The sequence below is a fragment of the Amblyomma maculatum genome, chromosome 1 (genome assembly GCF_055883805.1).
Source record: "Amblyomma maculatum isolate TAMU_Amacu chromosome 1, ASM5588380v1, whole genome shotgun sequence".
NCBI classification, from domain to species: Eukaryota; Metazoa; Arthropoda; class Arachnida; order Ixodida; family Ixodidae; genus Amblyomma; species Amblyomma maculatum.
In genome coordinates this window covers 64,879,487-64,904,697 of record NC_139344.1, presented here as the reverse complement: position 1 = coordinate 64,904,697, position 25,211 = coordinate 64,879,487, and the positions used below count along the sequence as shown (strand labels likewise).

Below are 25,211 nucleotides of genomic sequence, written 5' to 3'. Positions count from 1 at the left end.
CACTAACTCTTTCGACTGATGCGGGATAACGCGATGGGTAATAGCAGCGTATGTATAGGTTCCGACACAGAAAGACTACTACAGAGCAGCCCTTTACCCCCTTCCCCCCAGCGCTCTGTTCTCTTCTCTAATGAAGTTGATTAACGTGAACAGGAAATTAATGAATCAAGAAAAGGTAAGCAATTCACGCGTTGTGCCGCACTCTCTAAATAACGAATGTATCGTTATTGCTTTTACGAAGCGTACACTCCTAAAGTTAGTTAAATGTTGTTGAGCTAAATATATGAACTAATAGGGACCCCCTATGGAAAGTCTCGGACGTCCTAAAGCTGTCTGATGTAATAAATTTTAGTCCTGGCATATAAAGTTCACCGCAGATGACACAAATTCAAGTCCGAAAGTTACTAATATATGAGGATGACAAAAAGTACAGAGTTTCTTAGATGTAACTTAAAAGGAGAACCGCAAAAATCTACCCTTCCTCTCCTATCATTTGCTCCTCATCGTTTCCTTCTTATCGTTTGCCTCTTTCGTTTTGCCTCTTACCACTTTTGTCGTATCATTTGCCTGTTTCTTTTTCCTTTTCTTTCCTGTAATTATTGCTCATAACCAAACATTTTACTCGTTTTCAGTCAGTTGCGGTCATTCAAGTTGTCTTTTCACATATTGGTCTTACGTATAGTAATTAAAAGTCATTATGTGTCATGCCTAGTCATTGTAGCCATTATCACTCGTCGCTAAGCATTTTTACTTCTTTGCAGTCAGTTGCGGTCCTTTCTACTCTTCGTTTCGTAGTATGATGCGTTATGCCTATTCATTGTAATCAGTATCACTCATGGTGAAGTATTTTCGCTCACTTCTTGTCAGTTGCTGTTATTTAAGTGGTCGTTTGACACACTGGTCGTTTAGTAGTCATGATGAGTCACGCCTAGTCATTGTAGTCTTTACCACTCATAGCTAAGCATTTTTCATCATGCGAGGAGGCTTCAAACTGCACGACCGCGCCTCATCCCAAGGCTACAGCATTTCAGCCTATTTTTATTTTTGTTTATCTTCTGCGTGCCCTTCAGCGCTTAATCATTACAGCGCAGGAGTGGGCTAACAAAAATAACACCCAACAACGCCTCCATGTAACGGAAAAGTTTTAAACGTGACAGGCACAAACAAAGCATTGAAGCTTTCATAATGCGTTGTACAAGCAATTTACAAAAGCACCAGTTCAAGCATTGCTCTACTATAAGCAATATACTCTTTGGCTAAATGAAGCGACTATTGTACAGCTGAACCCCGCCGTGGTGTCTGAGTGATTAGGGTGCTCGAGTGCTGGGCCGAGGTACACAGTTTCGATCCCGGCCGTTGAGATCGCGCTTTGGTGGAGGCGAAACGCAAGTCTCCCGTGTACCGTGCGATGGCAGTCCATGTTAAAGAACCTCAGGTCATCGAAATTATTTGAAACGCACCCCTACAGCGTCCCTCACAGCCTGAGCCGCTTTGGCATGCTAAACTCTGTAAACACTGTCACTGTCAGCGGAAACTATATGCTACCGGGAAATGTGTTCCACTCAGTTATTCTATTTGGGAAGGGTAAGTTTAGGCAGTTTTACGGAATAATCCACGCTGCGTCTATACTACCCCACTGCAGGAATGCTGTTCGGTGTTTTGATCTCATCCATATGCAAGGAACCACACTATGAAAGATGCCGCTGTAGAAACATTTATGCTATTTTTGTTTAGTTACTTACAAATATCCGCTTTGCAGCAGCAACAATGTAGCGTGTGCGACATGCCTACTTAAATTTTTCACCAGTTCTCAGGTGTCTTGGAGCGTGTTATTGCGTTCTTGCTGCAATTGTTACCCCGCGCGTATCCGGCCTCTCGCTTCCCGCTTACGTTTTGCTTTGTTCCGATAACGACGCTGTTACGTTTGTGGGCACTGTCTTGAGAGCATTGGTCTCAACGTTCCTGAAGTGCTGACATCGAATGTTCTCTAGAATAATTTTATGCATTGAAAGCTTAGGTCTCGTTCATCCGCCAATAACAAGTAGGTGCTGCCTAGTACGCGTAGCTCTTTGCCGCGATCAGGTAAGCCTCAACAGGCGCAACTCGCGCCTTGGTCCAGCTACCCATTTCTTTGCCGTCGTGTGGGTGGAACGTGCCGTCGTAGTACGCTGCCAACTGCTTTGAAAGCCTGCAGCGTGTTTCAAAGGGTATGTTCTGGTTTGTCACGCCAATATTTGTGCATTCATGAGTTCTGCAATTTTCTTCTTGCATGATGTTCCTTTTATACTTCTTTGTTTTCGTCCTCGAGCTTCATTTCGCGCAAGTCTGGCGCTAAGTTTTACCAACGCTGGTGTTGTTAGTACCGTACTAACTGCAAAGTAACCATTACACAACTAAGTTTCCTTCTATAGTACCTGAATATGAGGTGACTCTGTGAATGTGAGATTACCTGTTGGTTGTCTTTGCTGCCACGCGCATATTCTTTGTATTGAAATGTGGATTTAATGGTTGGTTGGAACGTCTAGCGCTGGCAGTACTTTGGGCACAAGGGATCGAATTACCAGCCGCAGGGCACAGCTTCAGCGCGAGCGAGATGGGCGCCGGAGACAAGCGATGGTGATGGCGATGCCGCAGCGTTTTCTGTTCTTTGTCTTCTTTACAGTTCCCCCGCGTGAAGAAGTCGCCATCCTGGCGACTCAGGGAGAAGAGACGACCAGAGGGTTGTAATATGGCTTGAGGCGGCTAACGTGGACAACCTCGCGGCCGCGACGGCGGTGGTCGGAAGAAGGGGTGACTGGCTCGATGACGTAGTTCACAGGGGATGTGCGTTCCAAGACGCGATAAGGTCCGTGGTATTTGGTGTCTAGTTTGTTGGTGGCAGGAACGCATAGCCAAACGAAGCTGTCGGCCAGGAACGTGGGAGCAGGGGTATCGGTATCATGCTGATCTTTGCGATAGCCTTGAGTGTTGGAGGTAAACGTGCGAGCTAGCTGCCGGCATTCCTCGGCCTTCTGTGCAATATCTGACAAGGCACTGTACTCAGAGGCATCTGGATGGTATGGCAAAATTGTGTCCAGAGTACAAGATGGTTCACGGCCATATAAGAGAAAGAAGGGCGAAAACCCAGTTGTTGCTTGGGTGGCTGTGTTGTACGCGAACGTTACGAATGGCAGTACCTGGTCCCAATTGGAGCTTCCCGATTCAGATGTAACATACATAGCGAGCATGTCCCCAAGCGTACGGTTGAAGCGCTCCGTGAGGCCGTTTGTTTGTGGGTGGTACGCGGTTGTAGCCCGATGTATCGATTTGCAAGACGACAGGAGCTCTTGAACTACTTCGGAAAGAAAGACACGACCTCTGTCACTCAGTAGCTCGCGAGGGGCGCAGTGTCGAAGAATGAAGTGGTGTAGAAGAAAATGGGCTACCTCTCGGGCTGTCGCCGCGGAAAGTGCAGCAGTCTCGGCGTAACGGGTCAGGTGATCGACTGCGACGATGACCCATCGATTACCAGCGGCCGTGCATGGTAGCGGACCATAAAGGTCGATTCCCACGCGATCAAACGGGCGAGCTGGACAAGGTAAAGGCTGGAGAGGGCCAGCGGGGTGGCGAGGAATCTTGCGTTGTTGACAGGCGGTACAAGAACGAATGTAGCGCCGTACGAAATTGTACATTCCCCGCCAGTAGTACCTCTGACGAATTCGATCATAGGTTTTGAGGACGCCGGCATGAGCGCTTTGAGGGTCAATGTGATGGTGGGCACAAACCTCGGAGCGGAGGTGGCGCGGAATGACAAGAAGCCACGTTCTGCCGTCTGAGTTGTAGTTCCTGCGGTAGAGAAGGCCGTCTCGAATGGCGAAATGGGAGGCCTGTCAGCGGAGTGCCCGAGGATGCGTAGCCGCGGAAGTAGTGCCAAGGATATCCAGCAGGTTAGAAACCCAAGGATCTTGTCGTTGCTCGAAAGGCATATCCTCAATGGTGAGTGCTGACAAGAATGCTTGAGGAGGGGACGATGAGTTAGGCGAGCGCACCGGTGGCCGAGAAAGAGCGTCGGCGTCAGAGTGCTTGCGGCCAGAGCGGTACACTACACGGATGTCGTATTCCTGAAGCCTGAGAGCCCAGCGCCCGAGACGGCCAGACGGATCCTTGAGAGACGCGAGCCAGCAGAGAGCGTGATGATCTGTAACTACCTCGAAGGAGTGGCCGTATAAGTAAGGGCGGAACTTCGTTACAGCCCACACGATTGCTAAGCACTCCTTTTCGGTAACGGAGTAGTTGGACTCGGCTTTGGTGAGAGCACGGCTTGCGTAGGCGACAACGTATTCGGAGAAGCCAGGCTTGCGCTGGGCGAGGACGGCGCCGAGGCCGACACCACTGGCATCGGTGTGAAGTTCTGTAGGTGCAGTAGGGTCGTAATGGCGAAGGATTGGGGGTGACGTCAGAACATTGCGCAGTGTCGCGAATGCATCATCGCAGGCTGGCGACCAAGAGGAGAGGTTAGGGGTGCCTTTCAAGAGCTGTGTAAGGGGGGCTATGATGGTTGCGCAATTCCGAACAAAACGACGAAAGTACGAGCAGAGGCCCACGAAGCTTCGCAGTTGTTTCAAAGTGGTCGGTTTCGGAAAGTCAGCGACGGCGCGCAGCTTCTCAGGATCAGGCAGAACTCCATCTTTACACACAACATGTCCGAGTATTGTGAGCTGGCGGGCACCAAAGCGGCACTTTTTGAGGTTGATTTGAAGACCGGCGCGGGTTAGGCAGGTGAAGACCTGGCGAAGTCGAGTCAGGTGGGTCGGGAAGTCGGTTGAAAAGACGACGATATCATCGAGGTAGCATAAACAGATGTTCCATTTCAGGCCGCGCAGTACAGTGTCCATCATTCTTTCAAATGTGGCTGGGGCGTTACAGAGTCCGAATGGCATAACATTAAATTCGTATAGTCCGTCTGGAGTAATAAAGGCGGTCTTAGGACGATCCGCCTCTGCCATGGGCACCTGCCAATACCCGGAGCGTAAATCGAGTGAGGTAAAGAATTATGCGCCTTGCAAACAGTCTAGGGCATCGTCGATTCGTGGGAGGGGGTACACATCACGACGAGTGATTTTGTTGAGGCGGCGGTAATCAACACAAAATCGTATGGAGCCATCCTTCTTTTTAACTAGAACCACAGGAGACGACCATGGGCTACAGGATTCTCTAATTACTCCGCGTTGCAGCATGTCATCGACTTGTTGGGCAATAACACGGCGCTCAGTCGGGGACACCTGATACGGCCGCTGATGGAGAGATGGGTGAGCGCCAGTGTCGATGAGGTGGGAAACGGTCGTCGTGCGGCCCAAGGAAGATTGCGGAATGTCAAAGGAGGCGCGGAATTGGTGTAGAAGGTCTAGAAGTTGCTCGCGGTGGCGCGGTTCTAGAGCGCTGTCCACGGAATGGTCAAAAAGGTCCCGCTGTAGCGGATCTGAAGCCACACGAGTTGGAGTCAAGGCGTCAACTTGGCAAACAGGGAATGACACATCATCAAAGGTGAACAGAAGGTCCACGGGCTCGATGCGGCCGAGGCACTCCCCTTCGATCAACATAGCGGGAGAGGGAAGAGGATTGGCTACCAGAAGTGTGCTAGCGCCGTTTTTCATGTCAAGGACGGCAAACGGCAGCGGTAAGTGGCGGCGGCGGCAGACAACGTTAGAGGGCACAAAGAGGACTGTCGCGGCGGTGGTAAAAGAGGCATTGAGGGGAACCAGAACAGCGCTAACGGGTGGGATGGTTGTGTCATGTGCTAAGAGGAGTTTGGTCGCAAAACGAGGACTCGGCTCGTGAAGCAGGGCATCGACGGTGCATCACTCGATTCAATAAGCTCTACTTGAGGACTGACGCAGTCAATGATAGCATGATGCTGGGACAGGAAATCCCAGCCGAGAATGACGTCATGAGAACATGTGGGGAGAACGACGAATTCGATGATGTACAAGGCTGCAGCAATGACGACGCGAGCAGTGCAGATAGCTGTCGGCTGTATACTGTGAGCGGATGCGGTACGAAGCGATAGTCCCTCGAGAGGCGTAGTCACCTTTCGGATGGAGCGGCAGAGTTTTTGGCTGATAACTGATATAGCGGCACCGGTGTCGACGAGCGCAAGAGTATGAACACCTTCAACGATGACAGGAATAACATTCGCGGGATTAAGACGAGGACTTTGAAATTCGGTCGGATACGCAGTTCGTGCCTCGCGAACTGCGGCGGTTAGTTTTCCGGCTGGGTAGCGGGTCGTCGGCTCATTGGCGAAATGGAGCGGCGACGTGGTGATGGCGAACGACGAGGGCGGAAGTCCGGAGGTTCAGGGGGTGCTGTTGGAGGACCCGATGGGACTGGGAACTGGGGGGCCAAATAAGGTGGCGCAGGCCGTGCAGCAAAGGCCATATTTATTCGGCGCCGGCAGTAGCGTGTAGTGTGTCCGGGGATGCCGCAGTGGTAGCAAATAGGCCTGTTGTCCGCAGTGCGCCATGGAGATGGTGTCTGACGCAAGGGGGGAGCAAAGGCTGTTGGTGCGGACCGCATGGGGGGCGAAGCATAGGCATATGCTGGCTCAGGCGGTGGACTTGAAGTGACTTCGGCATACGTGCGACGCAATACTTGAGGAGGAGCCGGCGCGAATGCTGGAGCGTAGCTCAGTGGCGCAACGCCGGATGATGAAACTGTGGGCGTGAGTAACGGCATTGAGGGTGCGACCGGAGCTGATTGAGGAACAGGATTAGGGAGGACTTCAGAGACATGCTGCTGGATTGCATGGCGAAGCTGCGGAACAAGGCCAGTTGTTGACGACTCCTTAACATATGGCTGTAGGGACAGTTGGCGCGCGACCTCCTGACGTATAAAAGCCTTGATGTCTTCAGAGAGGCTAGATGACTCCCTCTCCGAGGCTAATCCAGCGAGTGATGCATCAGGCTGGCGAATCAAAGCACGCTCCTTGCGGAGTTCGTCGTAGCTTTGACAGAGGTCGTATATTTCCTTGACCGTATTGGGACCTTTGGCGATAAGCATGTTGAAAGCGCCGGCATCAATTCCTGTGAGGACATGACGTATCTTAACGGCCTCGGTCATGGTCGGGTCAACGCGGCGACACAAATCAACAATGTCCTCAATATAACTGGTGAACGTTTCACCGGGCAGCTGTAGTCGCGATCGAAGACGCTGTTCCGCGCGGAGTTTTCGGACGGCGGGGCGGCCAAAGACATCAGAAAATTTAGTCTTGAAATTCGCCCAGGTGGAAAAGTCCGACTCGTGGTTTCGAAACCACAGATTAGCGACGTCGCTCAAGTAAAAGATGACATTGTTGAGCTTACGGTTGTCGTCCCAGTTATTGTGACGGCTGACCCGTTCGTAAGTGGTCAGCCAATCGTCGACGTCGTCATCGCTGCTTCCGCTGAAGGTAGTCGGGTCCCGTTGACGGAGCGCACCTGTGCAGGTGACGGGCGGAGGCAGGTGCAATGAAGTCGGCTCCGTCATTGGGGTAGTCAATGTTCTGCTGCGAAGTTCCAGGGCGAGATGGGTACAGGGAACTTCAGATTAACCTCCACCAAGTGAAATGTGGATTTAATGGTTGGTTGGAACGTCTAGCGCTGGCAGTACTTTGGGCACAAGGGATCGAATTACCAGCCGCAGGGCACAGCTTCAGCGCGAGCGAGATGGGCGCCGGAGACAAGCGATGGTGATGGCGATGCCGCAGCGTTTTCTGTTCTTTGTCTTCTTTACAGTATGTTCTTTTTCTTAGGGTATCGCGTAGGTGCATGGCGTGTTTTCTTCGATGCGACTAGTTTCATCCTTTGTTTTTTCCGCATCTATGTTTTCAACTCCCTTCTGCCTGCAGGCGCCAGGGATAGTCACCCAGTTGAGATAGTCACTTCCTCCATATGTGGACGGACGCACGAACGAAAGTACAGACAGATGGACAGACAGTAGGACAAAAGAATGCGATAATGTTGGCGTTAAATTAGTAGGGCTTCTCCAATTTGGTTGCTGTGATCCTTCCAACCTGCTACTTAAACGTTAAGGGGGGGGGGGGGGGGGGCTGAATATATTGTTACGGACGAGCAAGCAAGAACAAGCGGACAGTGGCGCGGGCAGGAGCGCTGGCGCTAGGCCGGCTAACATTTCATTAAATCTTATCTCACAGTAATTGAACATCATCTTTCTGTCCTCTGTTCTGTTGTCATCGGCTTGCCGCATCGTAACAATATTTAAATTCATCTATACGTTTATAGCATTAGTAATTACGTGAAAGAATTTCAGCCTCTTTCCCCTCTGTCTACGGAAGAAGCCGTACGTGGATGTTCGCCCCTCAGAATTTGGAGCAAGAAGTGGCGCTGCCCACACTCATTTTTATGTTCGGGCAAACGGCTGACGTGATTGACAACATGTGTCACTCTCCCCGTGGGATTCTGCGCTCATACAAACATCATCATATTCGACTTTATTCTTATCAGCGCCACAGTACTAAAATTGCTTTACTTTTGCACGTAAGAGAAGAAATGGTAGGAGCATGAGATGAAGCTGTTGAACGACCCCGTAAGCCAGGACAAAAAAAAAACGTGCCTAGCTCCCTTTCGATAGCAGAATGTTGGATCATAAAGGGATATAGTGATGTCATTTGGTCTACGCTCATGTAGTCTAGAGACTTTCGCAGCCGACTGCATTTGCTTCTTCAGCAGGGCACTGAATCATCATCATCATCATCATCAACAGCCTGACTATACCCACTGCAGGGCGAAGGCCTCTCCCATATACGGCCTAAGAAAAGAGAGAGAATAATAGTTTCGTTTGGTTTGCAAGGTTTCAACTCCCTAAAGCGACGCAAGTTATGAGAGACGCTACAGTTGCGGGCTCTAGAAATTTCGGCCACCTGGGGTTCTGCATCACCTGCACTGATACCGCACAGAATACGGACGTCACTCCGTTTCGCCTTCATTCAATGCAGCCGCGGGCAGTCGGGGTTGAACCCGCGTACTCTGGTACAGTAATCGGGCTGCGTAACCACTGTGATACCACGGCGGGGCGAAATGAGAAGAATGCAAGAATTCTGACTGCCAAGAAGAAAGCGAAGTGGAAGTCGATAAGAAACTCAGCTCATGGACATTTAATGCTGAGAACTGGCTCGTGGCTGCGACCATCGATGGATAATTACTTTTCTCAAGAAGCTAACGTAAGGGTCCCAGAAGACAGCCCGGCATCGTATAGTTTGCGTGCCAAGAAAATAGCAGTTCAACCTTATGGTCGTGCCTTTGCCATTGAAAATGATTAAAATATCATATAATTTGTGTAGACAAGTTCACAACACGACTGAAACGTCCTTATGACAATTAGACGTTTGAAATAAATTTACAGCGCTGAAAACAAAATTGGGGTAATCAGAAGGGCAGCGAACCTATGACCCTTGTGTCCCAAGCCGGACACTCGACTCTTATGCCATAGTGGCACGTTCGTTCGGCTGGGTTAGATGGAGGCATTCTATGTTCTGTGTTGAATGGAAAATACTGCGTGAATGTCCGTGAAGTGGTCTCAAAAGGGGACCTCAGGCCGCTGAACGGACCCATTAACACTATTGAGGCGTATGCGTTTAAGGAGGAGCTTTGAGTGCCCCCCCCCCCCCCCCCCCAATTTCCTTTCAATCCGATAGTGCTCTCAAACGGCATGACAACCAAAAGATAGCAAACTGCACCTTGCAGACGACGGCGCAGACGACACCCCGACCGCTTCTGCCGTCTGCGCGCGGGCAGCCTAAGCGGCTGGGGTATCCTCTGCGCCGTCGTCTCCGACGGTGTGCAGTTTGTTTTCGTTCGTTTCTCATGCCATCTGAGAGCTGCTTTTCGCGTAGAGAAGTTAGGCTGCCCAGTTTCAACGACTGCAATAAACCATCGGGGTCACTTAACAGCACGTTGGACTCCTCGAGAAGCTTGTGGGACTCGGAAAAACACCAACTCACAGCTAGAACACCTGTCGAGTGTAGGTCTGGCTTCAAAACACACACATATCGTATAATTTTAAAAATATAGCATTTTAGCGTCGGGCACGCGTTTTTTCGCACTATTCTCAAAGCACACATCTGCTATAAACGAATGACTACCTGCATGGATGAGTACATGGTGAAAGAAAAAAAAACATTTTTTTTGTTTCTGCGAGTCATGCTACCGTGCGATGCCGGTGGCCAGCGGCGACCTCCACGCGCAATTGTTGCGAGGTTTTAAATATATACCGCCTTTGAAAAGAGGTTTCATAATTTGCCAGTTTGTTTTGGGGTGTACTATAGGCTTCTCTTCATGAAGGGCTCACATCGTACTTGCACTGCGAAATCGTAAAAAGGTGGAAAGCTTTTCTTTACATGGATTCTTAGGGGCCATGCATTCATATGGGCCGCTGGTGTCGCGCACGTCGCCCTGGAGTTAGGTGGGCACGGAGCCTATAGGAAACTCGATGCATGCCGGGTAATCCGCCATGATGTTGTAGCTGGCAGCAGACGGCGGGCAGTGCAGCCAGGCAGAATTGATCAAGTGCTTGTCTTTTTCGACGGTCCACCGAGCAAATACGCGGGGGGCGCTATGAAGAAATGCAAAGCAGTGCGACGCGGACCTGTTCAAGCTACGCGACAATGACTGACTGCACTATATGCGTCTGGACCTGGCCGCCCGTCAACATCGCCGACACTCATGATTTCTAGTTCTAGCAAGTAGTTTGATACTTGCCCGGATTGGCGTCGATCTCGCGTGTGTTGGCCCGTGCGAGCCATTCACGTCGGCCTCGCTAGAGGAATCACTTGCCTTTTGCTTGCCCTCATGCAGACGTACTTTTGGAATCGTGAAGAACCCGCAGTCGGCCTGTCCGATCTCGCCAGCATCGTCTGCACGCACTACGCGACCATGCAGACGAGGTTGTGTGGCAGTGCAGACTGCTTCGTCGTCTGCTGCCAACGACAACATCATGGCGGATGACCCAGCATGCATCGCTTCGTGCAAGCTCTCTATAGGCAAAGCAGGAAAGTTCAAAGCCTTGGTTAAAGCAGTGATTTATATCTATCAGCTGGTCTGTCGTGTAATGCTATTTCTTAGGACTTTATGCTAATGTGCATGCGTGGACCAATAGAAACACAAATTAAAAGATTAGTAATTAAGCGAGTACAGCTGGCAAACAGAAGACACTAAAGCTGTAACGCCATACCGTTAAATGAGGATCTTAAGTGTTCGTGTTCTTGTTTCTTTTTTCATTTGACACAGTGGAGTTAAAGCGCGCGTTCTGCTCGGCTTCTTGATGCGCCAACACAGACAGTGAGTTATGCAAGAAACATGACAAGTAAAGCAACCAAAATTTTGCGCAGCTAATGTTCCTCGAAGCATTCGCTGCCTATGTGTAAACCACTTAAAACTAACGAGTAGTATTATTTATTAAGCAACCTACTAGGGAGTGGGTGTAGTTTCTTTATGCTCTATAAAATACGCACGGCCTGTCGTCCTGTGTGCTTCATAGGATATACATAACGAGTTTGTGAGTTAATTAGTAAAAACGAATATTTCATGCCTGCTAAGCCCAATCAAGTTAATAGAAGCGTAAAAGAGCGGAGCGTGCGCCAAGCGACCGCACTCTGACGTTCATAAGGATCACAAACGGATTATAGAAGACAGGCTAAAAAATACACTCTATATACTATATAGGGAATACCGCAGTTACTTCATGTGATACTTCTGTTAATAGGGCAATGTATAGCCTCCGACTTTTCAGTAAGAGCTTTTTTTTGTATTTTGCTTGAAATTTTGTAGAAGACAATTGGAAAACTGATTTACGCACGAACTATATAGGAGTGCATGTTTCCTGACAGAGTTTCGAAATTTTGTATTTCATTAGCCAGGCTTCGATAACAATGTGCTGACCAGATGTTTAGCCACAATCCGGGTGAATTCTTCGCATCCAACTCAAAAGGGCTTGAACTTTTAATGCAGAATCAAAAGGAGCAATATGACAATTTGAAATGCTGCCCGGCAATTACATTTACATGCTATATAATGATATGTCATTTTTTACTTTGTCATGTCATGCCATGTCATGATATGTTTACGAAGCGACTCAAGTCATGACGGACGACGTAGTGGAGTCGTACAGAATAATTTGGACCACCTTTGGATCCTTAACCTGAAACGATATACGCGTAATTTTAACCGCGTAAATATGTATTACAAGGTTATTCAAGTAAATAATCAGTTCCCATCGAGTATGAATTATCGAGTTTCGACTAGGTCTTTTGTTTTCAAAGAATAAAGAGGCACGTGTGCAGATGCATGTGTGTCCTCTGTACGTGTTGAGATAGAGGTCACAGCCTGCCGAGCGCCTTGCGGCTGAGCACAAATAAAAACCCAGCTCGCAAAATAAGCGAAAATGTTATCTTGCTCAGTATCGGTGACTGCTTTGAACATTACTACAGCAATGTACGCTTTCAAAGCCGCATATAGAGAAATATGCTTTGGACTACTTATGGACGATGCTGGTGGGGACGGGTATAGAAGCGGTTATGTGCGAGGGCAATCAACTTAAGAGTGGGCTCTGGGCACTTGCTCTGCCTAAGTCGCCTCATGGAAAGAATTGTCTACAAAGGCATCGCTCAACGGTGAATTCGTTGTCCTCAGTTTGCATAGTAGTGTTTCAAGCTCATCACAGAAATGTGGGCACAATAAAGGGAAATGATACGCACCAGTTGTGGCAGTGCACTTAACGGACAGAGGAGAGGTGGCATAATGATTATTGTGCACTGTGGTGCGGTCGGGGTTGGTGCGCAGACAGTATAGAAAGCTCCAGCTCTCTCACGAAAAAAAAACCGTGTAATGCAAGAAAGGCGCGCCACTGGCTGCCTTGCAAAATCGTTGTCTTTTGAGAGAGCCGGAAAGTTGGATGCGTTTGAGCACCTTATGCGAAACAATCTGCAAAGCTGTTACCAGAAAACCCCAAAGGGAGATGGGGGCCCTCGAAGCAGCTGAAAATCTATGAGCTGCCAAATATTCGTTGCCTTTCAATGCCGAGCCCCTACAACCAGCGCCATCTGTTTATCTCTTATGTATTGCAGCCATGTTCTATAGAGTGCAGTGAATCCTAAAAGGCCGCATGTGCTGCCAACGCGCGTGTACAACCTAGCCCTATAGTTCATTTCGGGCATGGCTTATCCCTAGCGCGGTACTGAATCTACATTCGTAGCTGTGTGTGTCGCCAGCGCGGCACAGGTCGAGGCAGCGGACATCTGTTGCCGGCGCAGCGGAAGAGTGCACATCTGGAGGCCCGCGAGCGAGACCGCTCGCCTGTTACTACGAGTGATGAATCACACTGAGAGCTATCTTTTAATCATTACTTTGTCACCCTCTCTTATGAGATGAAATACCCCCTTTGCCAAACGATTTCTATTATCATGCAGTTTCAATCAATACGATCCGTATATTCAGATTAGTCGTGAGCGCCAGTAAACCGCGTACAAAAAGCGGGGCGGTTCCACAGAAATAAAAAAAAAAAAAATGGAGGGCGCACATTAGGCCACTAAAGTGCGATGAGGCGAAAACCTTTATACCGCGGTGAAAGTGCTTGAAGCGGATTCGATGCGCACGACCTTTCCAGATGTTTCTCTCATCGCGCCACTGCTCTCTCCCACGACTCAACGCGCCGTCTCCTTCTCCCATGACTTCACATTGTTGCGAGGATGCGCAATGAGGTCAGCGGCGGTGGTCTCCACGACAATCACGTTGGCATGACGCTACACAAGAAGAACTAACCTACGTTTCTCACGTACCCGGCGTGGAATTCTGTTAACGCACTTGCCTCATTATTGAATGGGTAGGAGTTGGATTCCCGCAGGTGCATGATTTCGTTGCTTAAACGCTAAATGGTGAGACATTTGAGAAAGTGCCAAAGGAAAGGCGCAAGATGATTAACAGCTATAGTGTGACAGGTTTTGCCGACGGACGGACAACGATGAGCCATTAAAAGTTTTCGCCTTAAAACGCACATTCAGAAAGTGCGTCGATGCAGCTGTAAACGTCATCGCTTCTTGGCGGACAGCGGAGGGAAGAATATTACACTACTCATGGGTTGACATTGATCTTGCAGTCTAGTGAAGGTGCAATGAGTGATGCGCCGTGCGTCACTGTAAAGTGTCACAAAACGCAGAGGTGATAAAACATGCTTTCCTTCAAAAGCAGGACACCTTCAGGATAGGCCAAGCAGGTGCATTTTGGCTGCTGGAGTTTTTGATTGAGAATAATTACGCTATTGGTGCAGATAAACAACTCACATTTTTCGCTCTTATTTTTGAATTTTTTGATGGTAAGAGATGCTATACTGTATTTTTCTTGCAAGTATATGCGCAGAAATCGGTGATGCTGTCAACAACAGACAACCTAGGGGGAAAAAGGATATAACGTGATTTAACGGACCAGAAAGCTTCACTATAAAATGATCGCTCTTCAAGATGATGTTGCTTTTATTCCTTGTCCTTTTTGTGCACGCGTAGCATAATTTGTGCAATGTTGACCTGTAAAAGTGTTAATTCAGCTGATCGACAAGGACAGTACAGGGATAACTGAAAACCATTCATATTCCAGTGTAGCTTTTCTGTGCTCCACTTCGGCTTTAAGGAAGCAATTGAAAAAACGCCCTGATCCAAGACTGCAAGCGACATGATAAACCCTCGAGCTCCACATTTGCGCCTAGTATTTCAAGATTTATCAATGGGGTTTATTTTGTCGCTGAATATCGTAGCTTCTTTTATAACGTGGGCGAAGAGAATCCTAGCAGCTATGTCGCAGTCGGGAGATTTAGAAGCCTTGCGCACTGATAATTAAAAATGCAGAACAAAAAATATAAAGATAAAGATGACGCAACGCAAAAAAAAAAAAAAAAAAACGAGCATAAGTCAATGTTCGCAAGGACATTTTCATTGACCGCGCAAAAGATGTGTGCTAGGGCATGCTACAAATATTCAGCGACAATCTAAACCCAGTTGGTGAATCTCGAAATACTAGGCGCAAAAACGTAGCTCACGCAGTTAGACGCAGTTTTTCGTGATCCTTCTTGCTCACTGTTACGGCAACGTCGTGTATTGTTTGAGTGCTTTATTCACTCGCTTCGTGCGTAAGGCCTTCACATACTCTATTGACTCCTGCTGTGCAAGCATGCCGAGGAGTTCTCACCACGTTCGGTATAGTTTGCAGCTGTTATAAGACCCCGGGCTGTGTATCGGGCAACAATAAATGATGCTCTCCTGGTGTTTTATTCGATTCACTTTTCATAGAAAAAGAAAATTGCCAGATCTCCTGACTGTCTCAAGTCTTGGATTAAACGCAATTTATTTCGGCCAAGCATCGAGTGCAGCGGCATGCTGCCATTTACAGCTCCCTCCAATATAAACTACCTTTTTCTTACTATACTCTTCCTTTGGCATATAGCATCGAAAGACGGTTTCCAGCTCTATTAAAACGATAACCAAGCGAATGGTTCTTTTGTACAAGTTAGTTGATCCCTGTCATACCTAGGAGTCACGAACAGAAAATATGCAGCTCACTGCGACAGGAAATCTTTTCTGGCGTATTACGTACCTAGCGAAAGTGGCAAACATCGTTATGTTGGATACCTTTGCTACTTGCGCCACTAAACGACGCTTACTGCGTGTTCAATATATCAATAATGCAAACTATCCGGATTTGATACGTCCCAATTCCACAGTACTCAAACTTTAGTTAGACATTTATTATAGTAGTATTAGTATTAGTAACACTTAGTAGTAGCGGGAATGAGGCTCCACATACAGCCTAGCTGAGTGACCTGAAACGATTTCCATACCTAAAGCATTCTTCAGCGTCCTCCAGAATGCCAAACCAGGATCACCGACGCATTTAAAGCGCGCCGTTCTCTTTCATTCTCACACAAAGCACTCCTGAGTGTTTTCGTATAAAACGCAGGGAGGCAATATTAGTCCCTTTTTACACAACTCGACTTGCACTCTGCACCGTAGCACAGAAAAGAACAGTAGTAATCTAGTTTCCCTCCAGCCGAGCTTATTTTTCACCAAGTGCTCGAGTTCTTCCTCTCACACTTTCACCCGCTACCTCTTCTCCCACGTTTCCATGCAGTTGCAATACCTCGCAAGCGTGGGAAACGTTTTTGTCCCTTGCGCTAAGTAACGTGGCGGAGGCGGCACTTATTCTAACGGGAGGCCATTCTTTTCCGTATTTTTGACACGTTGAAAGCGTTTTTCATTTGGCACGAAATTCTTAAGTACACACTAGGAGACGGCTACTGAAAGGAGAAAAATTCGGCCAAACAACTAACGACGCTGAATGAAACAGCAAGAAATGCCATCAACTTGCACATCGTTAGTCGAAGTGGCTGTAAGTGGCTTGCAGCCATAGCAACTCGCACTGCTGCAACAAGGTCTGCCTGGCGAAATACGTACGGAAGGTACAAGTCTGTCTGTCCGCACGTATTACGAGCAAATACGACACAAAAATTCAGGTAAATATTTTAGTGAACAATGTACGGAACATTCTAATGGGAACAAAAAAGAAACTGTCATTAACGACGTGGCGCGCTGGCGAAGGCTTTGTAAATTGGTAGGGCAAAAGTGGTAGTCCTCAATGAAGCACTGATTTTCTTTTTATGCAGGAATACACTTAGCGGCTACATTTCTACTTTGTCTATCCGTCCGTCCAGAGCGCGAGGAAATGGCTATTTAAGATGGGCCACGTGAGTTCAGGAACATGTAAAAAAAAAAAATCTGACACCAAATTTTTTAGGGTGGCTCATGTCAAAAAAGAGGAGTAATTGAACTGTGAAGATTGGCTTAGTTTGTGTAGAAATTTATCTAGAACCTTTGGATGACGAGACGAGCACGTTACCCATAGTCAAGAAGCCTCAGTGCCTCCAGCTTAATAAGGGTGAACGTAGTGAATGCTTGATGTGAACCGTAGAGACCAGATAAAGCTGTCACGTTGAACATTTCAGCAAACATTTTCGAGAGACACAATATACAAGAGAAAAATTTTGTTTTGAAGAATGCACAAGGCCCTCTCGAGATGAGCAAGAAGGAAAGCCTTGATAACTTAAACGTTCCTTTTTGTCATTTGGTAACACATAGGGCCTTTTTAATGATGCGTTTTTGGAGCTTCTCTCGCGCATGTTATTGTCCGCACCCATACGTACTTGCAGCAAGAACGCTTTTTTTTTTTACTTGTTCGAGAGTTTTTGTTTGTCTGATTGCCTCACAGCCTGCCTTGGCACAGCTAACGTTCCCATTGTTTGCATCTGCCAGACCTCATCTGGACCACGTGGCACAATTGGATAGCAAAAGTAAAAATGATAACGGTTTCCCCATAGTTAAGCGCTAGCATTACGTGCGAAAACTATACGTGTTTAGACCTTATTAAGCCTTAGCAAGCCTAATTAGGGTTAGGTAGGTGCAATTACTTCCAATGCGAGTTCAGAAAACGGGCTACTGTGATGTGATCTTAGAGACATCTAAGATTAGCTTGGCCTACTAGGCCTAACTAGGACTAGAACGCGCAATAAAGATGAGAAAAGCATAGTTACACCAATCCTAACCTAAACTATACGTTTGAAGTCCCCTCAAGTGTGCTCCACATAGGTTTAATTTTTGTCAGTTAGGCTTTATACGCACTTACCTTGGTTAGCCTATTCAAAAAATCAATATTGTGGGACCTATTCATACCGTATCATTGCACATGGGAGTTATAAGAGTTGTATTGTATCGGGTTGTAGGTTACAGGGATCGTATTATGTGGTCGGCGGCCCTCGTTCTGGGGACAATGCTGGCGCAGGCTAAGAAAACGTTCAGATGTATAAAATAACGTAGGTATAAATTAAAAAGAAAAATGAAAAAAAAAAAATATCGTTCGCAGTGGGAAGTGAGAACCAGGAGCCAACCGCGAACTTCAGCCTAGTACGCTAATCACTACACTACGGCGATCAATGATTCCTGCGGTTATTCATTCTTTTCTGGCGTTACTTTGCTGTTTCGTGCTTTGTGTATTTTTCAAGTGCTGTCATCTTTCAACGACTACACTGTAACAAGTTTAATTTTTTCCCTGTCGTCAGAAGCAGCTAATATGTCATTCATTATTCTAACGTATCGGTGTTTTGCATATGCATCTCACAATATCCCAATATGTCATGTACTGGCTGTTTTCTTGTCATGTTAGAGCTCATATTTTTATTTTTTCGACAGAGATTGCAAAGATGCATATCATAGTGCATCTTTTAGCTTGACGTGCTACTAGCGGAGCAGCGGAGGGAATATTTAACCTCCCACTACGCCTTTTGCATATGTACACCTTCAAATAAGCATCGCGGTTGACATGCAGCTATCAATGAATAGTTTGGCTGGCTGCAACGTGTTTCAGTTATGCTCGAAGACACTTGCCATGTACCTGGAGAAAGGATAGTTTATTCTATACACTTTCGCGATTCAGGCTCCTCATCAGTTGCAGGTATTAACGTGCTACATAAGGTCGGATGGCATACAGGAATTGTTGCTGGTAATTAACGCATACGCTCCGTGAAACCATGCAGAGATTAATAATGAAAAATATGATTTCAGTAATGTTCACATCTCTCAAATTTGACTCCGCCGCGCTGGTGCAGTGGTTACGGCACTCGACTACTGTATCCAAGGATTCAGGATCGAATCCCGGCCTTGACGGCCGTTTTTCGATGCAGGCGAAAGGCAAGGCGTCTGTGCGCTGTGCGATGTCAGTGCACGTTAAAGAACCCCAGATGGTCGAAAATTCCGGAGTCCTCAACTGCGGCGTCTCTCATAGCCTGAGTCGCTTTGCGATGTTAAACCCACAAACAGAACCAAAACATTCAAATTTGAAAAACGTTTTATTGTTTTTAAATCTTGATAAAATTTAGCTGAAACACAGCACGCGAATATCAAAATTTGCTTTTACAACCTTGCATAAACAAATCTTGATGGTATAGGAGCTCATCCAACTCCTACATCATCATGATACAAAAGACCTATTGACTCCTACGATATCTCCTAAAATATATCCTACATGAGATGTACAGGAATTGCAGGAGTCTGTTAAGAAAAATACAGGACCAATATGCATATCCTCTGCGTCCTCCTACTAGTCCTGAATTCTTCTTTATGTGTCCTTTATGCTCCACATCGGCTCCAGAACCTATTAAAATCGTATATAGGCTTTTTCAACCGGATAAGGTCATGGTATTCATGGTCGCTCCTGTTATAACCATGTTATACCCATGCATAACAAAGCCAGGCTTTGATGTTGCCTTAGCAACACTTGGTTAGGCAGACGAAACCAGGGAATTGGCGAAATCCATCGTGATAGGCTAGAAGTATCGCACTCAAACAAATGCTTTCGCCTTGACGCCGCAAACAGTCGAGGATTCCACGTCGTACACGCAGCGTCATCACTGATGCTACGTGGGTGCTTACGAATGGCGTCATGAAAGGAGCGTACAAAGGCTTCATTAGTGGGAACAGTCTTATTTTGTAGCCGCAAGTACAAGTCAGAATCTAGGTTGAAATTACTTTCGTAAAGGTGATAAAAGAATTTGAGCCTAGCGAGTTCTCTCGGAGTTTCCAAAGTTGGTAGTTGAGCGAGTGAAAGAATGTCTGTTATGGACTTGGTTCTTTGGTAACAGGAAAATAAAAACCTCACCGCTAATCTCTGAACACGTTCAAGTCTGTGTATGAGATATTTTTGGTTTGGGTAACAAATTATACTTGAGTATTTAAGACGTGGCCTTATTATTGATTTATATGCTTTTAATTTCTCTTTGATTTCGCCGTAAAAATCCGAGTTTTCTTTGAGCTGCTCTCCAGATATTTTGTACGTGCACTCCAGCTCAAACTCCCAATTAGAGAGCCATGCTCACATAAGTGTATAAGGGGCCGGGCTTACTGTGGCGGTAGCGGATTTGACGATGCCGTCCAACCCATTCGCGAGACACATCAGTCCTGTCTTCGGGAAAGCCGCGGATCGCCATGTCGTGCGTGGCCGTGTAAGAGCCATCAATGAAGTGTTTCATATAGACAGGCGCGTTTGAACACGTCACATGGTGTCAGAAGTGTAAGAAACGGGATAACAAGCACCTGAAGCAAGCGACGGCACCTGAAGCAAGCGATGGCACCTGAAGCAAGCGATGGCACCTGACGCAAGCGATGGCACCAGAAGCCGGACTCCTAACACCGAAGGCGCTCGAGGTGACTATGAGTGACAGCAACACGCAGGAAGACTGGCTGCAGTCGTACAAGTGGTATGAAACAGCCACGCAACTGCAGCACAAGCCATTAGAAGTGCAAGTAGCCATGTTTATGTTAATAATAGGAGCCGAAGCTCACAAGCTATATAGGATGTTCTCGTTAACCGAGCAGGAAGAGAAGGACGTGAGCGTCATCAAAACAAAGTTCGCTGCGCACTTCACTCCGCGCATTAACCATCAATCATGCGTATGAGCGCTACAAGTTTAACCAGGTTCAGAAAGACGGAGACGCATTCACTGAGTACGTGACAGCTGCACGACTGAAAGGCAAGCGGTACAACTATGGAACCCTGACAGAAAAGGTACTCCGCGATCGCATTATCTGCGGCGTAAGGAACGACTATAGAGAGAGGCTGCTCACAGACCCTTCCATGGACCTTGACAAGGTCATACATATGTGCAAGGCAAACGAACAAGCAACGAAACAAATGAAAGAGATATCGCAAAGCGCCAAAGCTGCTGACGCGGTGGAAACCATTCAAAGGAGACAGCTAAAGAGGCGTACTCACAAGTATGAACACCCAGCAGAAAACAAGTTAGGAACTGCGGCTCTTGTGGCAACAAGCATCAGAAAGGAAACTGTCCAGCATATGGAAAACAATGCCGCAACTGTTGTCGTACTGGGCATTTCGCATGCCGCAACTGCTGTCGTACTGGGCATTTCGCAAAAGTCTGCAGGGCAACCATAAGAAAACAAAGGCAAGTGCATGCCCTTGAGAGCGCCCAGACTGGTGAAGAAATGTTCATCTCTGAAGTGAAAAGTGGAAAAGGCAGTACACAATGAGGACTGGCTTGAGAAGATAACATCCCAGAACGTGAAAACTGTGAAAATGAAACTGGCAACTGGGGCACAATGCCATGCGCTTCCAAGAGATTATGCCCACAACCTTGAACTTATGGTGCAGCAGTCATCAGTCAAACGCATAGGCTCCTACATGGAGCACAAACTTGATGTCACAGGAGAGTGCATTGCATTGTGCAAAGTACGTGACAAGCCAGTCAAGATCAAGTGAAAAGCGACATCTACATGGGGTTTATCAAGGGTCTCACCTATGATGCTGATCTCAAACATGATGTCGGCAAAAGTGAATTTATTAGAACCTCAAGGGCCCCCAGATGGGACATTACATGAGGGGTGGGCACTTGAACGGCGGTTAACAATAGGTTTTGTGAAATGATTACAAAGATGATGAGGCTTCTTTGATGGCAGTCTTGAAATGAGTAGGGTCAGAGATTAGGGCAAGGCTCCTGGGAAGGTCATTCCAGTCGCGAGCTGTGTACACGAAAAAAGATTTCTGGAATGTAGTAGTGCGGGCACGATGCGGGGTGGCGCTGTTAGAATGGCCTGTGCGGGATGTTCGACGTACCGGTTAGATGAGCTGTCTGTCACGAGGGGAACTTTGAAAAAACTTGTGATAAAGGCAGATGCGTGAAATTTGGCGGCGGGAAGCGAGAGAAGGAAGTTGAAGTTGAAATTTTAATTCGGATATGCTAGAACACCTTGAGTAATTTGGTAGGATAAAGCGAGTAGCAGGGTTCTGTACAGACTCAAGAACTGTGATAACGTTAGTTTGATGAGGATCAAAGATAGCGCTAGCGTATTCAAGTTTAGGTCGCAGATGTGTTTTGTAAGTTAACAGTTTTAAGGAGGAAGGAGCCATGCGTAGATTACGACGAAGGTAGCCAAATGTTCGGTTAGATGAATGTATTATGTGGTTGACGTGGTACGTCCAAGGTAAATCGCTAGTGAGGTTAATACCAAGGTATTTAAGAGAGTTAGTGGAAGTAACGGCAGAATCATTAATTTCATAAGCATGCGGAGTATAATTTCGGCGGAACAGAGCCCTAATGAAGGTACCATTTGCAATCAGGAAGGATGTCAAAAAAGAACTCGACAATATGGAGAGAAATGGATTAATCAAACAGATTAACGAGCCAACCCCATTTTACAGCCAGATGGTCATTGTCAAGCAAAAAGGAAAGCTCAGAATCTGCGTGGTCCCTAGAGACTTCAATAAGATTCTTCTGAAAAGACGCTTACTACTAAGAACACTATAAGAGATTGCAGATAAGGTCAGTGGATCAAAATATTTTACACTTATCGACATGAAGAAAGGTTTTTCACAACTAACAGTGTCCGAGAAGACACATAAGTATCTTCCATTGAACAGGTACACATTCCAGTGTGTTCCACTTGGCATAGCAACATCCCCGCAGTCTTCCAACAAGTCATCCCCGATGTCCTAAAAGACCTCCTCAAAGTAGCCAATTTCATGGATGACATTCTGATCTACGCCAAGACGCCAGATGAGATCAAGAAACACAGAGAAGTCCAACAAAGACTCAGAGAGGCTGGTGCCAAGTTGAACAGAAGTGCCTTTGCACAAGCATAAGGGTGCAGTTCCTTGGACATGTGCGGACACACAAATGCCTAGAAGTAGATGAGGACAAGGTCCAAGCAACTGAGGAAATTAAAGAACCAAAAACCAGAGCGTAACTTCTCCAACCTTAAAAGAAAGCAATTCCTCTGCGCAATCTACTGAAGAAAGACACAGAATGGCTATGGACTGAAGAGCAGAGTGATGCATTAGACACAATCAAAACTGACCTAAAGAAAGCACCAACACTCTAGTCATCATCATCATCAGCAGCAGCAGCAGCCTGATTATACCCACTGCAGGGCGAAGGCCTCTCCCATATTTCTCCACTTAACCCGGTTCTGTGCTAGCTGCATCCACTTGACCCCTGCGAACTTCTTAATCTCATCCGCCCACCTAACTTTCTGCCGCCCCCTGCTACGCTTTCCTTCCCTTGGAATCCAGTTTGTTACCCTCAGCGACCATCGGTTATCCTCTCTTCGCACTACATGTCCTGCCCATGTCCATTTCTTCTTCTTAATTTCTACTAGAATGTCGGTAACTTGAGTTATTTCTCTGACCCACTCTGCACGCTTTCTATCTCTTAATGTTACCCCTACCATTTTTCGTTCCATAGCCCTCTGGGTTGTCCTCAACTTAAGTAGAACTCTCTTGGTTAGCCTCCACGTTTCAGCCCCATAGGTGAGTACAGGCAAGATGCAACTGTTCTATACTTTCCTCTTGAGCGATACCGGTAAGCTGCTACTCATAATCTGCGAGTAATTGCCAAATGCGCTCCATCCCAATCTTATTCTTCTTGTTATTTCCTTTTCGTGGTCCGGATCTGCGGGTACTACCTGTCCTAAGTAGACATATTCGCCTACTACTTCCAGTATTTCGCTACCTAATGTAAACTGCTGTTCCTTCCCGAGGCTGTTGAACATTACCTTAGTCTTCTGCATACTGATTTTCAAGCCTACCTTTCTACTTTTCCTGTCTAGGTCATCAATCATTATTTGCAGTTCATCCCCCGAGTTGCTTAGCAAGGCAATGTCATCAGCAAATCGCAGATCGAACACTCTAGTACTATGGCGTAAATGGTGAACTGAATCTGTCAGTCGATGCAAGTTCAGGAGCAATGGAAGCACTGTTCATGCAAGACGGAAATCCACTGGCATATGCATGAGCCACGTTAACTGATTCACTGATGAACTACCCACAAATTGAAAGGGAGGCTCTTGCAATAAAGCATGGTTGCAAAACGTTTCACTTCTACATTTATGGCCGTCCACTGAAAATCGCAACAGATCATCGCCGTCTAGAAATCATCAGAAAGAAGCTTTTAGGAAAAGCACCACCAAGGCTTCAGAGGATTCTGTTTGATGTACAACATTACGCTCCCACCATTGTATACAGGAAGGGGAAAGACACGCACATAGCTGTTCTACTAAGTCGTGATTGTGCATCAGCTGAGAGTACAGAAGACACAATCACTGAGGACATGGAAGTTCTTGCAATACTACCAATGGGTGAAGATTCGTTCAAGGAGCTCGTCACCGACATGAAACAAGACAAGACATTGACTAGCGTAGTACGAGCCGTACAGAATGGTTGGCCAAGTCCAGAACGAATGAGGGATGGACAAAAAAATTTCTCCACCATACGTGATGAACTGTCAACGTACGAAGGCCTGTTATTTCGAGGTGACCGCGTAGTCGTACTAGAGACCTGGAAAGACTGAGGGCTGAAGTCCATACACAATGGCAATCTAGGCATCAACAGCATTCTTAGACGAGCAAGAGTGGCGCTATACTAACCAGGTATGTCAAAGACATCACAGATCTCATTCAATCATGAAAAGGCCTGCGAAGCATCACACAGAAGGCCATCCAAAGAACCGCTCATGCCAAAAGAGGTTCCAAACCTGCCTTGGGAAGAGTGGCCGTGGACCTTTTCGACTATACTGGCAACCTCACATTGTAATCGTGGATAGCTACTCGGGATACATAGACTTCAACGGACTCATCAACGCGACTGCAGCCACGTGATTGCAGCAATGAAGCATTAGTTTGCTACTGACGGCATAACGTGAGTTGTGGAGTCCGACAACAAAACCTTTTTCACAGCATGTGAATTTCGCAGGTTCCAGGAAGACTGACAGTTCGAGAACTAGGCATCCATTCCATTATACCCTACATTTATAGTACAGATGATGAAGAATGTTCACACATGCGGTGCATTGGATACCAGTGACGTGCAGCAAGCAATGCTGAACCTCAGGAATGTACCTCGTGAAGGAGATCTTGGCTCACCTGCTCAGCGTCTGTACAGGAGAACGAGAACAACCGTTTCAACCAAGAAAGAACTGATGAGACTAAAATTAACTGAGTGTGTCTCGAAGATGATCTGGAATGCACGAACTAAATAAAAGGAGTACTATGACCTGCACCCACTGTGAGCAAAGGAGGCCGTGTTCGTGGTTGGAAATAAGGACCACGAAAGTTGATCCCAGCCACTGTGTTGGTCAGC

At 47.0% G+C, this 25,211-nt stretch overlaps 1 protein-coding gene across 1 annotated transcript in view; it reads left to right on the top strand.

Moving 5' to 3' along the window:
- The window catches only part of LOC146202688 (uncharacterized), a 30,867-nt gene extending 8,149 nt beyond the window's left edge, over positions 1–22,718 (top strand). The window contains exon 3 of the mRNA XM_084601800.1: positions 22,543–22,718. Within this exon, the coding sequence (XP_084457926.1) occupies positions 22,543–22,718 (176 nt within the window). The remainder of the gene's footprint in view (positions 1–22,542) is intronic.
- Positions 22,719–25,211: the final 2,493 nt, after the last annotated feature.